Source organism: Pogona vitticeps, chromosome 7, assembly GCF_051106095.1.
Source record: "Pogona vitticeps strain Pit_001003342236 chromosome 7, PviZW2.1, whole genome shotgun sequence".
Taxonomy (NCBI): Eukaryota; Metazoa; Chordata; class Lepidosauria; order Squamata; family Agamidae; genus Pogona; species Pogona vitticeps.
Window position 1 is genome coordinate 17,470,714 of NC_135789.1, and position 17,913 is coordinate 17,488,626.

General features: G+C 52.2%; 1 protein-coding gene across 2 annotated transcripts in view; it reads left to right on the forward strand.

The window, feature by feature from the left end:
- KDM4B (lysine demethylase 4B) overlaps nucleotides 1–17,913 on the forward strand; it is a 121,473-nt gene that overhangs the window by 85,840 nt on the left and 17,720 nt on the right. Inside the window, exons 10-12 of one of the 2 annotated variants that reach the window (XM_078378873.1) lie at nucleotides 561–733; nucleotides 8,418–8,914; nucleotides 17,327–17,447. In XM_078378873.1, coding sequence (XP_078234999.1) covers nucleotides 561–733; nucleotides 8,418–8,914; nucleotides 17,327–17,447 — 791 coding nt within the window. Of the gene's footprint in view, nucleotides 1–560; nucleotides 734–8,417; nucleotides 8,915–12,624; nucleotides 13,207–17,326; nucleotides 17,448–17,913 lie in introns of those variants that run through there. The other variant, XM_078378874.1, reaches the window with a different exon arrangement.

Below are 17,913 nucleotides of genomic sequence, written 5' to 3' on the forward strand. Positions count from 1 at the left end.
GTCAGCTTTCTCAACTGTCTAGCTTTCACATGCATTGATGGTGACTGGAAAGATAAGCTTGTGGGTTGGTAAAGAATTAGGAGCCATTATTTCAGCATTAGTCTGTTACCCCCCAATGCAGTAGAATGTCCACAGTAATGTTTAAGTTTGTGACTTAATTATTGAGACTGCAACAACACTCTGTGTTCAGCAGCTAATACTTCTCATTGCTTCTATTAACCACCTACCTTTCTCATGGTTGCTGTTATGTGACTTCAAGTTGCACATAAGGTGGTGGAGAGCTCGGGCGTGGTCGTGATGTCTGCACATCATCCTCCAGATACCCTAAGCTGGCGTGCTTCTGGATTCTTCCAGGCCAAGGATAGGCAGGGAGGTGGCCTTTCCCAGAACAGAGACCGCGCTTCTTAGCTCTTCTCCTCTGAGTTGATTTCCCCTGGAAAATGTTGCTGAAGTTTTGTTATCGTCGTCGTTGTCTGGAGAGACCCAGAGGCCTCTTCCTCTCCGATCTTCGCCTTCTCCCTTTCCAGAAGCCCTGAATGTTTTCTCTTTCCACCCCCCAGGGCAAACCGGAAGCGCAGCCAACCCCGGCGGCACAAGACTCAGGACCAGAAGCTGCTGGGAGAAGCCGTGGCAGCCGAGGCTGGCCTGGAGGAGAGCAAGGAGAAGGAAGGTCAGAGGAGGCTCCCTAGCTTGGAGGAAGAAGAGAAAAACAAGACCCCAGACAGCAAAGAGGGTAAGGCTGGGGGAGAATTTGCCCCCTTTCACGTCACAGACATCCCAGCTGTCGTGAAAATTGTGCTTCAATGTCTTGAATTCATGATGATGGTGATGATCAGGGCGCCTGGTCTGTATACAGTCTGCATGCGTCTTTGGGGCATTTCCTAAACTTGACACCAGCCCACATGTCAGAGTGGGTGATGCCTCTTATTGGACCACTAAAAATCAAACATGTTAAGCTTTCGTGGAGGAAAAAGGTCCTTATGCTTTCAGACCAGCGTCCTTGTAAGCAAGGGCTAAGTTATACGTTCTTGCTGAATGAGAAAGTAAGACTAAATAGGTTGGAAAAAGAGGTGCGGGGGTAACTCACTTGGAAAACGCAGTGCGTTTTGGCCTGTCTAGTCTGTGGCCTTCTTCAGGGACGGTCAAAAAGAAGAAAGAGGAGCCAGACGGTCCACCGGTTACTGTGCCGATACATTCAAGAGGCCTTTAGTTAAATACATTTGAAACCTGGATAAAGTCCCCACGCTTATGTTGTGCGCTGTTCACAGTGGCGGTACATTACATGAGATGTTTTGCTTGAACACATGGAAACCCATTATTTAATGGATTTGTTTGATGCCTGCCAATAATTTAGCATTGTGAGCAAAGATCTCTTTTAATCAGTTGCCCCCCACATTTAGCGGTAGGTGGTGGCTTTGCCAAGAGCAGAACCAAGATTGAATGGTGAGCCTCTTACACAAACCCATTTTCTTGGTTAGAGCACAGCAACCATACAGTGACATACACATGTGTGTGGGTAATGGCTGCCAATTTATACTTTACCCATCCCAGACCAGAAGTTGGCCTTTTTACAAAATATAATCTGCTACAGAGAGGGAAAGAGAGAGATGTTAGACCCTCACTACTTTTCTCCAGGTTGACAGGATCAAGAGGGCTAGCCTCTTAATCAGTACAAAATCTGTATCTGCCAAAATACATCATCCTTTATTAAAGCTGGTGACTTTATTAAAAAAAACCAAAACCCCTTTTTAGCATTCAGCCTGAAATGGCTCTCTTGACAGGCTTTGGAAGTTCCCTCCCAAGGTGCTTATGCTTTGGTTTTTAAAAAATGCACATTTTTAATTAAATACTTCCTTGATGGAAACTCTTCTTCCCTTTCTGCATCTGGGCTCACCTTAAAATAAAATAAGAGAGTTGAGTCCCCGTCCCCGTTCCCCCCCCCCCCGCTGAGAGGCTGTAATTCCAAGGATAGTGGCTGCAGCAACAATTAATTCATTACCTTTACTATACCTTAATTTCTTTCAAAAAATATATTTACTTACAAACATTGGTTTTGGTGCCACCGGTGCCCAAAAGCAGAGAAGAACGCAATAATCCAACGGTGTAATACAATGGTGACAACGCAGCAGGAAGTTTTTTAAACCAAAGGGCGTAACACAACCCAAAAGTTAAACAAAACCAGCCCATAATCTGTAAAACTAACAGCAGCCATTCCTGAGCGGGCAGGAGCGAGGCCATGTGAGAAATAACGGCAGGCCGGGGCAAGGAGTGTGAAATATACCGTATTTTTCGCACGATAAGACGCACTTTTTCCCCACAAAACAGGGGGGTGGAAAGTCTGTGTGTCTTATGGAGTGAAGAAAAGAGATTATATTTTCCTGTTTTCTTCTCCTAAAAAATTGGTGTGTCTTATGGAAAGGTGCGTCTTATGGAGCGAAAAATACGGTACTTTTAGGTTTGTAGTTTCTCTGCGGACGACCATCCAGCAGCTCTCAGAGCGTGGACAGCGTGTCCCATATATATTATCCTGATACTGTTCTCCCCTTGCTCACCTGCAGCTCCAGCCTTGGCTTTTGCGATAGTCTTTGTTTCATCCATCACTCTCCTACAAGAGGCTTCTGCTCACTTGATGCATGATGCTTAGAACATATTCCAGTCTCCTTCTTGATTCCAAGAGCAGACTTTTGAAGGGGCTCTTCCTTCCTTCCTTCCTTCCTTCCTTCCTTCCTTCCTTCCTTCCTTCCTACCTACCTAACCTACCTACCTACCTACCTACCTACCTACCTACCTACCTACCTACCTACCTACCTACCTACCTACCTACCTACCTACCTAATATGCTGCTTTTCTTCTTGGGAATTCAGTGCAGCTTTCAGTATCATCATCATCATCATCATCATCATAGAATTGCAGAGCTGGAAGGGACCCCTAAGGATCACAGAGTCCAGCCCCTGTCAAAGAGGCTCAAGCCCCCAGACTCTGGCTCCACAGCCAGATGCTGTGACTCACTGAGCTACATTCAAAGAAACAAAGTTTAAAACCAAGAAGTTATAACATTTAAAAAGCATTAAACAAATATATTACAAGCCATAATAAGAGCAAGTAAAACACAGAATAAGATGATCCTTTTAAAGAAATCTCCTTGGTCAACTGGTCGTTGAAAGGAAAGCCTGCCTGAAGAGGAAGGAGAGTAAAGACGGGGCCAGGCGGGCCTCCAGTGGCAGGGAGTTCCAGAGGCAAAAGGAGCAGCCACAAGGCCCTCTCCCATGTACCCAACAGGCGCCAGTGTGAGGGTGGCAGGACTGAGAGAAAGGCCTCCCCTGTCAATCTTAATACCCGGGCAGGCTTAGAAAGGGAGACAACGGTCCTTGAGGTCACTTGGACCCAAGCCGTCTTTGATGGTGACTTATCCACCAGGTTTGCATCCCAGGAGGTCTGGCAATTCAGCCCAGACACAAGCCAGGGAAAGGATTTTCATATCCTGTGATCACATCAGACCCACTCAGGAGTTCAGGAACAAATCATGACCCTCCTGGGCTTCCTTTAAAAAATAGCATATTTGACTGGCTGCTAACCAAAACACACTGAGGACTGGATCTCCGAGAAACCTCAGAAGCGTTACGGGGCCTGTGCTGGTCTGAGTGCAGTCCAGGGGGGTCCCTTTTAAAGTCTGCACAGCAGCCGGCTTTTCTCTCGCTCTGGGAGAAATGGGAACAGCCCCTTGGGAAGGGTGATACAGCTGGCGTTCCTTGATCAAAAACCCTGCACCCATCGTTCCGAAGGGCTGGGTGGAACCCCGTTCATGTTTTGGAAAAAGTGCACTTCCCCTCAAGCATGGCTCGGAGGCCGGTGGCGTGCCGTGGAGGAGTTGCACGCGACTCCTTCCACTCCATCTTGAACAAAAAGGCGAGGCGTTGGAGCAGGTCTGCACTTCTGTGCCAGCCCCAGCCCCGCTCCGGCACAAAATAGATGGCCCCCAGAATGCCGACGTCTCATGGGGGGGGGGGGGAGGAATGAGAGATAAGTTGCCCATGGGCAGAGCTGGAGAGTCTGGCGCAGAGAAGAGGGGAGAGAGATGGATTGATGCGTTCGAGGTGAACGGCTTTTAAATGAGAGCGGAGCCCTGCTTCTGGGCTTAACAAGCAGCATCGGCTAGACAGAGACTCTTTCCATCACGGGAAGTCTGGCGTTCTGGCTGAGCCGCTTTGGGGCTTGTCTCTGGGACATAGCCATCGCCAGCCTGGGCTCGGTTGTTTTCTGTGACCGTCAGGATCTGAACTGGCTGCTCCATGTTGCCCCTGAACTCTAGGACGGACCGATGGATGGAGAGAGAGAGAGAGAGAGAGGTCACGTTTTCCGTTTCAGACCCCACTGCAGGCTGAAGGGTACAAACGAGCCCCTAATTCAACAGAATCTTTTTTTTTCCCCCAAGTGCCATAATATTCCACTTTTCTGCCACTGCCACTCTTTCCTGCACACGCAGGTTAATCCATTTCTGCCAAACCAGGTGCCTGTGAATCCAAGCTTTGGCAAAGAGAGGCCCTCGGCTGTCTTCCATGATCCCGTGTCAGCGGCATCTGTTCAGGGGCACCAGAATGAAGTGGAAGGGGGTTAAGAGCTTAGACTCGTTTCCGATGCAGTGGCTCTTCCTGGATCAGACCAGCCCGCGCTCTTGTTCACAGTTGGGGCACAGTTTCCTAGCATTCCTCCCCACCGATCTCCTCCAACCCCCTGCTTTCCACCCTGGATAACTGGATCCTTCCGGGAGTCCCTGACATTTGGGGCTGGAGCCAAAATGTTCTCCCTCCCCATGTCTCCACTGTTCGGTGGCGTGGAATACTCGTAATGTGTAGACCTTAGCCTCAGGGCTTGGGGCATTGATCCAATCAGTTTACAGTGTTCCCCATGAGTAGTCCAGCTCAGGAGTGTGGGCTGCAAGGCAGTCAGAGAGCAAGTTTGCAATCTGCAAAGGGTAGAACCGTGGAGTCTTGGAATAATTTGAGTCAGAAGGGTACTCGAAGGCCATCGTGTCCAACCCTCTGCTCAAGGCAGGAATCAAAACCGGTGGTCCCATTTTCTCCAGCGTTGGAGCACTCATCGCCTCTTGAGTAAATTGGTAGACCTAAAAAGAGAGAGAGGGAGAAAGGCTGAGAAGGAGATGCAGAGAAGTGAAATGTGGGAAGTCCTGACTCATCCCATCCGGCTTAGTTAGCTGTGTTTGGCGCTCATTCTGCCAGGTATTTAAGACCACTGTCTGGGTGTCTCGGAGAGGCTCCCAAAAGAGATGATTCTCTAGATGAAGCTGCCTGTGGGATAGACCTGCTGGAGAGACTTGCTGGCTCTAGGGGAAAGGATGATAGATAGATCGGGGCAGCCATTTTAAAGTGGACGTCTGCTGACTACGAGCGGTCAAATCAACGGGTGTCTTGCCCTCTTCAGAGACTTGGGGACTCCAAAGGAGGTGGGGTTTGCTTCCCTTCCCTCCCCCCCCCCCCCAGCATGTAGAGCATGTAAATACAATCGTCGCCTGGCCAGAGAGGAATCCAATTTGACTTTTCATTCAATGGGTTTGTTTTCCTCCAAGGAAATCCAATCCTCCTTTCCACGAGTGGGGGACCTGAGAAACAACAGCACTTTATCTTCAAGCGTGGCGGCTTCACAGAAGGCACCGCCAGGTCTTTGGGGCCGACTCCCTTGGCTCCTTCTTCTCTCTTTCTCTCTCCTGGTTTTCTTTTTAAACAAATGGGCATAAATAAGCCTCTTTGAACACGGGCTCCTGGGAAATGCTCTGCCCGAAGAACACTGGGAAGGGAGAGTTTCAGAGCTCCCTCTCACTTCAGCCCTAATCATTCCATCAAGCACTCCACTCTCTTGGATCCCTCCCCTTCCGTGCCATATGTTAGGCCGGTGGGTTTGGCAGGCCACTAATGTCTGCAGCTCAAGATGAGGAGGTGAGCTGATCCATCTTCATTATTGCCTTAGAAGGGCAGAGCTAGATGGGGGACCCTCTGGAGCGTGGAGGGTGGAGGAGGAACAGTGGGGGATTCGAACTCCCAACCTCTGACCTCGTAGCTGGAGACCCAACTTTTCTGAGCCCAGAGGAGATAGGAGGTTTAGATCACCTCCCCACAAAAGCGTGTTCATCATCCAACGGACCCTACAGATCATCCAGTCCAGTCCCTGTTCAGGAGGCCTGGTGGGGGATTCGAACTCCCAACCTCTTGCTCCACAGCCAGAGACCCAGCTTCCCTGAGTACAGAGGAGATAGGAGGTTTAGATCACCTCCCTGCAAAAGCATTCTCATCTCCTCATCTTCATCTTAGAACGGCAGAGCTGAAAGGGGATCCCTAAGGATCATCCGGTCTAGCCCCCTGTCAGGGAAATCCAGTGGGGGATTCGAACTCCAAACGTCCTAGCCTCAGCCTCAAAGGATCGTCTCCTTTTAGAGGCCGAGCTGTCCGGGCACCTGGTAGGCAAAAAGCCATTTCTGAACAAACAAATGGGTTTTTTTCCTGTGTGTGAGAGAGTTTGCATCTTGTCCACTGAGCATCTGTTATTTACATCTCTCATGAAGGGGGGGGGTGTTGTTGTGGGGGAAGGCAGGGTCAATAAAGTCTGATAAATTCACCACCCCGGCAATAAGGGAAGGTCGCGTTCAGACCTCTGCCGCCATTGTCATCACCTGCTTGAGCCCGGGGGGGGCAGGGAGGAGGATTATATTTTATTATATGTATTTTTCATCCCCGTGGGGAGAGGGGGAATGCACCCAAAGGCTTGGGAAACCAGTGGCCGGGCACGAGGGTGACAAGGGGGATGCAGGAGGGGGTCCCCTTTTGTTTTATGGTACGCCCTCTTGTCAAGACAGGGAAATAACTTCCTGGAGAGTCCGAAAGCACCCTCGAGGATTGACAGCCTGAAGATAAAACGGATGGTGGTGGCCTTTTTTTGGGGGGGGGGGATGAGATGAAGAGAGTCCACCTGGCCGGGGAGACACATTGCAGCGGCCAGTCCCATGATTGCATTTGGTGATAGATGCCCGGTTCAGTGGCGTGGCTTGATTCATGTCCCCCATGGCCCGAAAAGCCGCCCTTGGGCTCCCAGGACCTTGTAAGCGAAGTGCTGTGGGGAGGGGGATGCATGATGGAGAACCCTCTCTCTCCCCCCGATTCATCTTCTCCCAAAGATGAGGAAGGGGGCCACCCTTCCAACCCCTGGGAAGCCCCCTTTCCCCCCTCGTTCTTTGGAACCAGGCCCCGCTGCTCCCACCCACTCCCCCACTCCAGAAACGAGGAGGACCCTGCTTGCCTTTGACGTTTGACAGCAACGGCCCCTATTTCTGCTAACGGCAAGCTCCGTTCTGTGGCCCCTTCGGGGCCGTGCGTGATCCGTGGTCCCTTTAGGGTCCAAAGGTGATCAACCCTTTCGGTTCTTGACGTATAGGCTGCGTTTGCAGAAAGGGCTCCTTCAGACTCGCCCGGAGCTCCTTTTGAGGATGCCTGTTTTGGATTTGGTCCAATTAGGGCCCCACATGCTCCTTCCTGGCCAAGTCCGATGACTCTTGTAGCCCAACAAGGTTTTTTTTTGGGGGGGGGCTTTTTTTTGAGTTAAACATCGACATGGTTGGAAAGGTGGACATTTTGCTTTTTTCCCCACACTCAGCCCTTTCAGAAGCAGCTGATTTGAACTAAATTGGGATTCCCCCCCCCCCCCCCCAGAGGCTGTCTTGTGTGATCATAATCTGCCTGGAGTTCCAGGAAGGTGGGCGCTGGACTTTGATCAGATAAAGAAAATGCCCAAGCTGTGTGGCGGAAGATGACTGGGCCTTCTGTAGGCCGAGGAAGAATGTCCCTTTTAGCGGTTGTTCAGATTGGCAAGGCATGGAGGGGCCACAGGGGGAAACCCCCCCCCAGCCTTTCTGGCCCATCAGGCCGCGTTGTTCAGCCCGAATGTTAAACAATGGCAAGTGTTTTTTTGGGGGGGGGTGCAAGGCTGGGCTATCTGGGCTTCCTTCTCTAAAGGCCTTCAAACGTTCCTCATCACCATCATCACTGAAAAGCCCGAGATGAGTTGGTCATAACTCCTGGTAGGCGGATTTGAGGTGGGTGGGAACTCATTTTGAAGTCCCCTTTCAGGTCTCGGCACTGGCTGGAGAATGGTCAGCAACTCACCCCCTGGGGGAGGCAGTTTCTTGGCTTACCGACAGACTTGGCATGTGTCGCAAGAGCCGCTCAGAGGTTGGCGCAGCCTTTAGGCACAGTGTGTCCATTTTGAAACGAACGAACCGCAATCGCAAGGGTTTTTCTGGACCCCCAGGGTTGGGGATCTCTGCTGGAATGAGCAGAGTGTGGGGTATGGCGCTGGCCCTTCTTTCTTCCTCCCTCCCTCTTTATCTTTTATCTTTTCTTCCTTTCTCGCAGGAGGAGAAGGCAAGCCAAAGGTCCGGGTCCCGAAGGTCAAGGGGGAGAGGAAGAAGAAGCCCCCGCCCCTTCGCCACCCGCTGGCTCGGCCCCCGCAGCTCCCCCTGCACCGGCTCCTGCCGCCCTTGTTGCTCCCCCAGCCACCTCTCCTGAAGCAGGAAGAGGGCCAGCCGCCGGGCCCCGAAGCCGCCTCCCGCCGGGCGCTCTCCGGGGAAGACAGCACTCCCCCCATGCCTGCCCTGGACAACCTCTCTGCGGAAACCCCTGGCGAGGAGGAGGAGGAGGCAGCGGCCAAGCAGCGCTCCATCATCCCCATGCTGTATGTGGTGCCACGGCGCAAGAAGGCCCCGGCGGAGAAGAAGCGCCTCTCCTGCCAGGAGGTGTTTGAGCGCTTTGTCACCAAGGAGGCAGCGACCGCCCTGAGCCTCGGGGTGAAGGATGAGGAGAGCGGCGACGGGGAGACCCCCGAGGTGCCCTCCGAGCCCAGCAAACTGCAGGTATCGTAGGCCTGGAGAATCTTCCTTTATGGGACGGGGCTGCCACTCCCATGGGGGGGGGGATCTCCACAGCTCTGAACTCCGTCGGTGGGCGGCGGCAGAGCCTCTTCCCTGACACAGGGGGTCCGATCTAGACCGCTGGAAACATTTTGCCATAGAGGGGAAGCAGGAAGCCTCTATACCAGCCATTTCCCACCCTGGGGTAACTCCGTTGTTTGTGGACCTCCGCTCCCAGAAATCCTGGCCTGAAGGGCTTGGCGGGGGGGGGTGGGGTGAAGGCTTCTGGGAGTTTTCGTCCAAGAACCTCTGGGCATCCCCAAGTTTGGGAAAACCATGGGTCTGAGTCAAGCATAAGAAGAGTGGGGTTTTTTAGCCTCCTGGCGGTCCTAGACCATGAACAAACTCCACTCCCTAGAGGGTCTCGGGAGCAGGTCCTTTTCGGGTTCTGCTCTTTGGGGTATTTTTCATGGCGTCTCGCCAGAGCCGAACCCAGCGGCGTGAGCATCAGCTTCTTTCTGGGTGAGGCCGGCGTTTCCACGTTTCTGGAAAATCTGCCCACCAACCTCTTAGTTTGCCCCCTTTCCAACAATTTTTGTGTTTTTTAAGAACTTGAGGGATAAGAGGGACCTCTTTAAAGACAGACGAGCCGGTGTCCCATTTTCTCTCCTGATCAGAATCGCAAGGTGCAAGTGAGCCCCTCAGAACAGAGCCTAGGTGCTTCTCGGCTGCGCCGGTCCCTCAGTCTGCCTTCCTGCCCTCTGGGTTCAGCAGGCCTGGCCCAGAGAAGTCCCAGAGGTGTCCTGAGACTTCCTCGCAGGGTGCCTCCCGTTTAATTTTGACCCTGATTTCACCCAGGTCCCCACTTTGCTGCGGATGAGCAATCCCCATTCTATGGAAGGAGTTGTCTGGCTTTCTTCCTGCTTTGTCTTGTGTCCATTCCCCCCACCCCCACCCCTTGGTCTTCTTCCTGTCAGGCCTTTCCTCCTTCAATTCTGTCTTCTTTGATCTTAAAACCACAGCAAAGGTACAAGGTGAACGGCTGGGTTGACCAGCCCTTCCTTCCCATCCCTGAGAAACCTGGCCACGTGGGACAGGAGTGGGCTTTAGGATATTCACCCTTCGCTGGGGGCTCATGTATTGGGAGGTTATGTTAGTAGCTGTGTGGGGGCCGTGCTCTCTCTGCTGCCGGAACACTCTGGTCTTTTCCATCCGGCTGTGGATTTTGTGGTGTCTTCGGCCTCTGTACTCTTCCTCTCCTGAACCCGACTCTGATTCCAAGGTTTGGAATTTTGATCTCTCCAGGCCTGTCGGTGAGGCTCCTCCACTGTCACCCCAACAGCTGTGCTTTCCCCCCATGTGCCCAGCCAAGATGGAACACAGTCTCTGGCCTTTCCAGAGTGTTTATGGGGGGCCGTGTTTCAATGTGCTTTACTTCCCCCCCCTTTTCTGTACATTATCTTGGTGTTTTCCTGGAAGAGGGTCACAGAATTGAGCCCCTTTTATTAACAGAAGTGAGCCCCCCCCAAAAAACTTTGCACAGTAAGGGGCAAATTTGAGCCCCAGTTTTGGGCGAAACCTTCTCACTGCAGGAACACGTAAAATTACACAGAGCGGTGGTGGTTTGGACCGGTTAGGAGGCCATGTCATGGGCCATGACGGGAGGAGGTTGGTCCCCACCACGGCATCCCCACATGCCTTGGGAGGGATGGTGTCTTTATTTCCTTCCCGGTTTAATCCAGACTTGAAGATGGGGGAGAGGGGTTACCTTTGGCTAACTCCAAAATCGCCCCGGGTGACCAGGCGTGGCGGATGAGCCGGTCCACGTTTCTTTTAGACCAGTTTGAGAGACACAAGGCAGGTTAAGAATTGTGTTTGTGTGCGAGCCACAGTGAGGCTGCCTGGACGTTTTTGTCAGGAGGGCCTTTTAGTTCACAGGCCTCTGCCTTTTCTGGGGGTGTTGCTTTAACATTCTTCTGGTCCAAAAGCAGAAAGAGAGAGAATTCCTACATGTGATCTGAAAGAGACATGAGAGAGCGGGTGGGGGTGGGGGTTAATGCTTACAGTTGTAATGAGGGAATGTGCCTTTCTTCCCAACCTGCAATTAATTTCTGTGCGTTTGCTCCAGTCAGGTGGCAGAGTCAGGGCCACCTGGTCGGCTTACGTCCCTTGATGGCCCTTGTCCTGTTCCAGGATTTGTCTCCTCCTTCCTCTTCCTGTTGCATTGATAACATTTCGCCTACCGTTGAACTTGCACCCGTTGTTCAAACGCGTGCTTTGCCTCCGGCGCGCCAGTTGGTCAGGCTCGGCGCCTCTCGCCGTTTACCTGTCCTTGCCTTGGAAAGGAGGCGCCAAGAAGACCTTTAAGGGGGCGAAGAGACAATGTGGCGCTTCCTCAGTCATGTTGTCGTCCTTTATAGACTTGCCTTTGCCTTTGCGGAAATTTGGCAGCAGTGGAGTAGAAGGTCTGGCTCAGCCTCACGCCTCAGTGGGACGTCTCGAAACATGCTGGGCGGCTACAGACGATCGTCCCGTTGGCACCCGAGGCCATAAGGGTTGAGATGACCGGGGGGGGCGGCTAAGAAAAAGGAGGTTTGGGACCCCTTTGCAGCTGCTTCAGTGTAGACGTAGGAAACGTGAGAAGGTCCGGCATAGATCAAGGTAGCCCTCTGCATGTTTTTTTGTACTTCAGTAATCATCATCCCCAGTTGGCAGAGGTAAAGGATCTTGGGGAAATAACGTTCTGTGAAGTGTGGGGCTCCCTCAGCAGCGTCTTCCCGTCTCTGTGTGCTTCTTGTCTGACTCTCCCTCTTTTGTCCTGTTGCGCTCCCGTGGGGAACACCCGCCTTTCCCTCTCCAGCCTCTGTTCTCTTGTAGACTCACGCACACACGCACACCCACTCGTCCGCTCTTTCCAGAGAGGGAGGGAGGCCCCGACTAGGACAGACTCTTCAGAATGGGGGGGGCTTCCCGTTCCACAAGGCATCTTCATCCACTCACCCAGAGGCCAAACAGGAATCCCTTGTCAGGACTCAAAAGTCGGCCACGTGTCCCGCCTCATGTTCCCCTAAACTCTTTGTGGACGCAGGAAAGCTGCCCTCCCCGGACTGGAGGTGGGATGCAATGCCCCACTGGGGCTAGGGAACATCAGTGGCCCAAAACTCCCCTCTCCAGTTTGCTTTTAAAGGTGTTCCTAGTTGTCGGCACCACTGCATCCTGTGGCGGTGAGTTCCCCAGTTTTTCCACCTCCATGAAAGACGCAGAAGTACCGATGGGGAGGTGGATTATGAGAATTTTGCTCTCCCCCCCCCCCCTTCTGGTCTGTTCCAACTCCTCTTTCTGCTCCACTTCCATGCGTAGATACACGGACATGCACAACCACACACCCATGCTGTCTCTGTAAGCGCTGAGGAGCGGCCGTGTGTGTTGGCGCAAAATAGAAAGGAAAGCAGGCAGCTCTTTAGAGGCCCGAGACACCCAGGAACTCTGTTGTGTTTTCTGACTACTCCTTGTTGCCAGTTTTCTGAGCCCCTGCTTCCCCCCCCCCCAAAAAAATAAAAAATAAAAGGTGAGTTGGGTTATATAGAGGTTGATCTGTCTTCACACACACCTGCAAACAGGGGTGCTGCATGTTTGCTCTTGTGGATTTGGTGCGGGGAGGCGGCAGTGGCTGCAAGTTGCCACACAAGTAACCCCACCTTCCCCTGTTACAGGCGGCCCCACGCTCGGCGGATATCACCCTGTGGAGGATCCCTAGGAGGGAGAGGCGGGCGTTGTTCAAACGCGTTAGCGGCCGGCCGGCGAGCTATGCGGCGGCTTTGTTCATCCGGATGGTCCCCCCGGACGCACTGCGGCGGTGGCGGAGTGCGGTCAGCTACCGCGGGGGCCGAGGGAAGAGGGCCCTCCCCCTCAACGTGGTAGCCCGCTTGCGGCACCTCCTGTACAAGCAGTACTCGGACATAGTGGCCACCGACTGGCGGAAAATCCGGTTGAAAATCAACAAGATCCTTTGGGCGTAGGGCGAGGCGGCCTCCTCCCCTCCACCCGCTCATGGATGGCGCCGGGAGGAGTTCAGTAAAGATCGGAACGTGGCTGTGTGTTCCGTGGCAGGCTGTGCCCAAGACCTCCAAGACAAAGGAGACCGTCTTTCCGCCCGTTGAGCGCTCGATGCCAAAGTTGGGACTCTTGTGTGTTGTCTGTGTTTGCGCTGCTGGCCGGCGCAAGGATGTCGCCCTGCCCGGCTGTGAAGTGCCCGTGGCTCGTTGCCTGGGAATAAATGTTTTCTACTCATTGGCTCCCTGCCCTCTGTGGATCCCTTCTTTAGTGCGCTGTTGTGTGTTTCCGGGGGTCGCTTCAGGGCGTCCACTCCGTGTCTGTTGGCTGTGTAGGCAAAAGCTTGGCAGCCCCAGATGGCAGTCATACTGTCCCCGTGTGCATGGAAGACCCCCAAGCATGAGTTCTGGTTTTGTTATTCTCAATGCTTGTTGGCTCGTTCGAGGGCGGACACTGGTGAGCCTCGGAATCTCCTCTCGCTCAGCCGACCAGGCCGCGTTGGCTCTCCTGTGCCCGTGTCTTCACGGGGGTCCGGAACCCCTTTGTAGTGCCCTACAGGGGCCTTGCCTGGATGGGGGTCCGCCCTTCAGAGCAGACGAAAAAGAAGCTGGAAAGCCAGAAACAAGAGTCCTGAGTCGGACATGTGCATGGTTTTTTTGGAATGTGTAAGAGGAATGATCAACCATGAACTGCTGCTGCAGAGGTCCCTGTTTTAGGTCTCTGGCTGAGGAGCCAGAGGTTGGGAGTTCAAATCCCCCACCGAGCCTCCCTTAACAGGCACGGGCTGGAATCCATGATCTGTAGGGAGCCTTCCAGGTCTATTGTTGTAAGATGTTGATGCTGATGATGTTGATGACGAAGTCATGGGTGAAAGAGGAAGGTCTGATGTGCGTGTTTATTTGCTTTATGCGTTCCCTCTAAAAGAAAAGCTCAGGACAGTATAAACACACATCTTAATAATCGGGGTGTGTTGGCTTTTTGAAGCCATCTGCAAAACAGCCGTTCCTTTTGCCAAGGACTGTGGATTTGAACCCGTCAGCACTGGGGACTGAAGCCAGAAAGGTCACCCCCCCCCAAAAAAAAAATGCAGCCAGGTTTTGCTAAAAGGGCTGTTTATTTGTTTCTGTGTGTGCATTTCTTTAGGAAACTTAGCGAGCCACTACTCTGGGTGCCTGACATATAACAACAGGACAACATTATAACCAAAATATAAATAAATCCATCCATGCCAAGGACAACAATGGCCACATAAAATTTATAGAGGGGGGCGGGAATCTTAAGAAAAATGAGAAGCTACAAACGTGTCAGGTCTAGTCAGTGGTTGGCAGTGGCCCCTGAACTGTCCCGTGAGGTAGATCAGGCCAGTGGGAGTCTTGTCCACCACCTCTGGAGACCACACGTGGCTTGTTAGCCAAACTGGCCCATCCTGGAAATCACGGCCGAGTCAGGGGCTTGAAGTAGGATCACCCACCTTTTGGGGCAGTAGCCAAGGGCGGTGAGATCTTATGAACTCCCTTCTCAGGTGCCATGGCCTCCTCTCCTTGCAACAGAGGAGACCTGATCCGTGAATCGACACGAGGGGAGCCCCTCCGGCTGGGAACTCCTTGCCAGCTGAGGCTATTTTACACCGGGCTTATTAGCCACCCCCAAAAGGTGCATTTGGAATTCTTCCTGCATCTTTTTCACCCTGTGCCTGTGTCTGCCAGTGGTTCCCAATGTGGAGTTCTCAGATGGGCTGGCCAGGACTTCTGGGAGTTGTAGTCCATAAAGACACGTGGGGAGTCAAGGTTGGGACCCTCCAAGACTCACACATATAAAACCACAACTCAGTGCCAGATAATTCAGGGACGCCTCGCCTTGTGGGTAAGTTGTTTCAAAACCCACAAGAGCAGGTACCTCCCGGCATCCTTTCTCCGGCTAGCGAAGGTTTTCCTTCCTACACCTTGGGTTTTTGTTGTTGTTCCTGTAAACAGAAGATGGGCTGTAGAATTGGCGTGTCTCGATGGTCTGGCAATCCCTTTCCTTAGAGGAGGATTCCCACGAGCGAACCTTCTCTTTATTTATTTGTTAACAATATTTGTATGCCTTTCTCCTTAAAAAGGACCCAAGGTAGCTTATGTTGTTAAGAGACAACATTTGCAAGGTAAACAAAAAAAAAAAAAAGCAAGTGTGCAAATATTTAAAAGGAATCAAACAGACCACGTTAAAAAATCAACACCATAAATTCCCACCTGCTCACAGGGAGCGGTGTGGGTTTTGCACCTTAGCCTGGTTGTTCAACATGTACATTCTTGTCCTTGTCCACTCGGGAGAGAAACTTGCCAAGAATCAAAACCAGATTGATCACCTTGAGGTTTTATTTTTCCTCTCTTAAAAAAAAGAAAAAGAAAAAGAAAAGGAAATTCTCACCTTGTCCCCGTGAGAATATTCATGGTAAATCTAACATGGTTTCTGGATGGAGAGAACCTTTGGCCCTCCTGCTGCTTTGGATATCAGTTCCCATCAGCCCCGCCTGTGGACGATGGGAGTTGGAAGCCTGGAACCATCCAGAGAGATTCCCAGAACCTATGGCTTTGCTCACCTTCCATGACACTTCAGCCTCCCAGGGTTCGTAAAGTTCCTGCTACGCTTTTAAAGGGGATGATCCATCTATTTCTGGACTGAAATGAAAGACCTGTTCCACCTCCGTGGTGTTTGAAGTAACGTAGATGAGGAACGAACGGGTGCTTGGCTTTCTCGGGTCCTGAGGGCACTCTTTTCAGAAACGCCGAGAATCCCTGTCGGCTCGCTCACTGGACTGCATGGGGGTGGGATGTACACGTGTATATAAAGGTGAACAAAAAAGTGTGATGAGGATGATGGTTGATTTATTTAATTTCTCTATTTACTTCAAATATTTTTACCCCGCCTTTCTCCTTCAAAGGACCCAAAGCAGCTTAACATCATTTAAACGATAGTATTTAAAAGTCAAAGCCCTACAAAACCTCCTTCTCCGACAGCCGGTCACTCAGGAAAAGCCTGCCTGAAGAGGAAGGTCTTTGGCTGCTTTTGGAAGGACAGCAAAGACGGGGCCCGTCCAGCTTCCCGTGGGAGGGAGTGCCACAGCCTGGGAGCATCACCGCGAAAGTACCAGACAGTTCTGGAACGCCATATAAGAGAAAGGAGAAAGAAGCAGGAGCTCAAGGTTGGGCCCTGAAATTTAGCCAGTAAATGGAAAGCATTGGATCTGCTACTCTGGCTGGACAACCACATTTTGGATCTGCTTGGATTTGGATTCCTGCACTGAGCAGGGGGTTGGACTGGATGGTCTCAGAGGCCCCTTAGAACTCCATGATTTTCTGATTCTTTGCTTAACTGTTGTAGAAAGACTAAGCCTTGGGTTGTGCTTCTCTTGCCTTGCCAGCTTCGTGCATCATATAAAACATAGCCTTCGATCAAGGAGGTCAGTTGTGTCCCCTTTAGGGGACACCAGGCTGGTGTTCCTCTCGAAGATCTCGCCGGGACATCCAGGGGAAGGTATTTTGCCCCATAAATGGGCCCTTGGTTAGAGACGGTCAGTCTGTAGCATAACAAACGACGCCTTCTCGTATGTTAGGGAAGTTGCCGAGTGGTTTTACATTTCGTTTAGTGATTTCATACCCATGAGGACTAGAAGCTTTTAGTGGAGCATGGTGTAATACTACGATACCGCCTCTGTATCACCTGCAGGAGGCTCCGGTTTCATTTGGGGCGTTTCTGCGGAAAGTCAGGAAGCAGGCTTCCCCGTATCCGGTCCAGCACAGAGGATGCTGAGCCCGACAGGGCTTGGTAGAAAGCCCCTACTTTCCTTCAAGGGTTGTGAGAGAGCCTTCCAGACAAGCCCAGGGTTGATACAGCCAAGTGGGGCGAAGTTCTGCTAAAAAAGAGATGAGCCTGCTTCAGCAAGTGTGGGGCCCCAGCGATGCATAAGAGGCCTAGGGCACCCCCAGAGTGTCTCGGCAGCCGGAACCAGTGAGCTTTGCTTTCAAATGCATCTCAGGGGCTTCTGGAGACAGAGAGAAAGCCGAGGAAAAAAGGGGTTGTTGCTTGACCGACTCAGGGAGCACAGAGGTTTGTATTCATGCTCCGGAATCAACTTGGCCCGGTGTAGATTTGGCTTTCGGCAGTGGTTGGGCCCTATCTGGGGTATCCAATCCGGATATCCTCCCCTTCGTCCTAATTTGTCAGCCTCCGCTGACCCCAAACCACCTCCAGACCTGGTGTGGGAGTTGTCTTTTCAGCGTGTCTCTGTTGGGTCTTTCTGCCCCCCCACACACATTATAAAAAAATGACGTGTTTTTCTTTCTTTTTCCCCCCTCCTTTCTCCTCCCCCCCAAACCCCAGATGACGTCCACTTTTTCAAAGCTGAAGATGGAGATCAAGAAGAGTCGCCGCCACCCTCTGGGCAAGCCCCCCACCCGCTCCCCATTGTCGGTGGTCAAACAGGAAGCCTCCAGTGATGAGGGTGAGTCCGCCGGCCTCGATGGCAAACTGGTTTGGCTCTGTGAGCCTTCGTAGTCTTGCGCTTAGCTTAATCGCCCCTGGTGACCTGGAGGTCTAGGGTGGCAAGTGAGAGGGTTCTGCCCTTCCTCCCTCGTTTGCCTCGGTTTCTTTTTTGGCTGTCAAGTGATTGGGCAAATTGGTCAAAATCTCAGAATAAAGGGTTGATTTCACTACAGAGGTTTGGCCAGCCTCAGCTCGCCCATTCCCTTGCAATTTTTCTTTCTCCTCTCCCAGCCTTGATATTGGGCTTCCTTCTGTGGCCTTCTCTGCCACTCCCTCCCTCCCTCCCTTCCATCATCAGCTCCTTCCTTCCTTCCTTCCTTCCCAGTCCCTTGATTCTAGCTTCTGTTACTCCCGGTTTTTTTCCTCCACCACCCCCTGGTAGATCCACTCCATTTCCCCTCCTTCCGCCATCTTTCTCTTGCCCA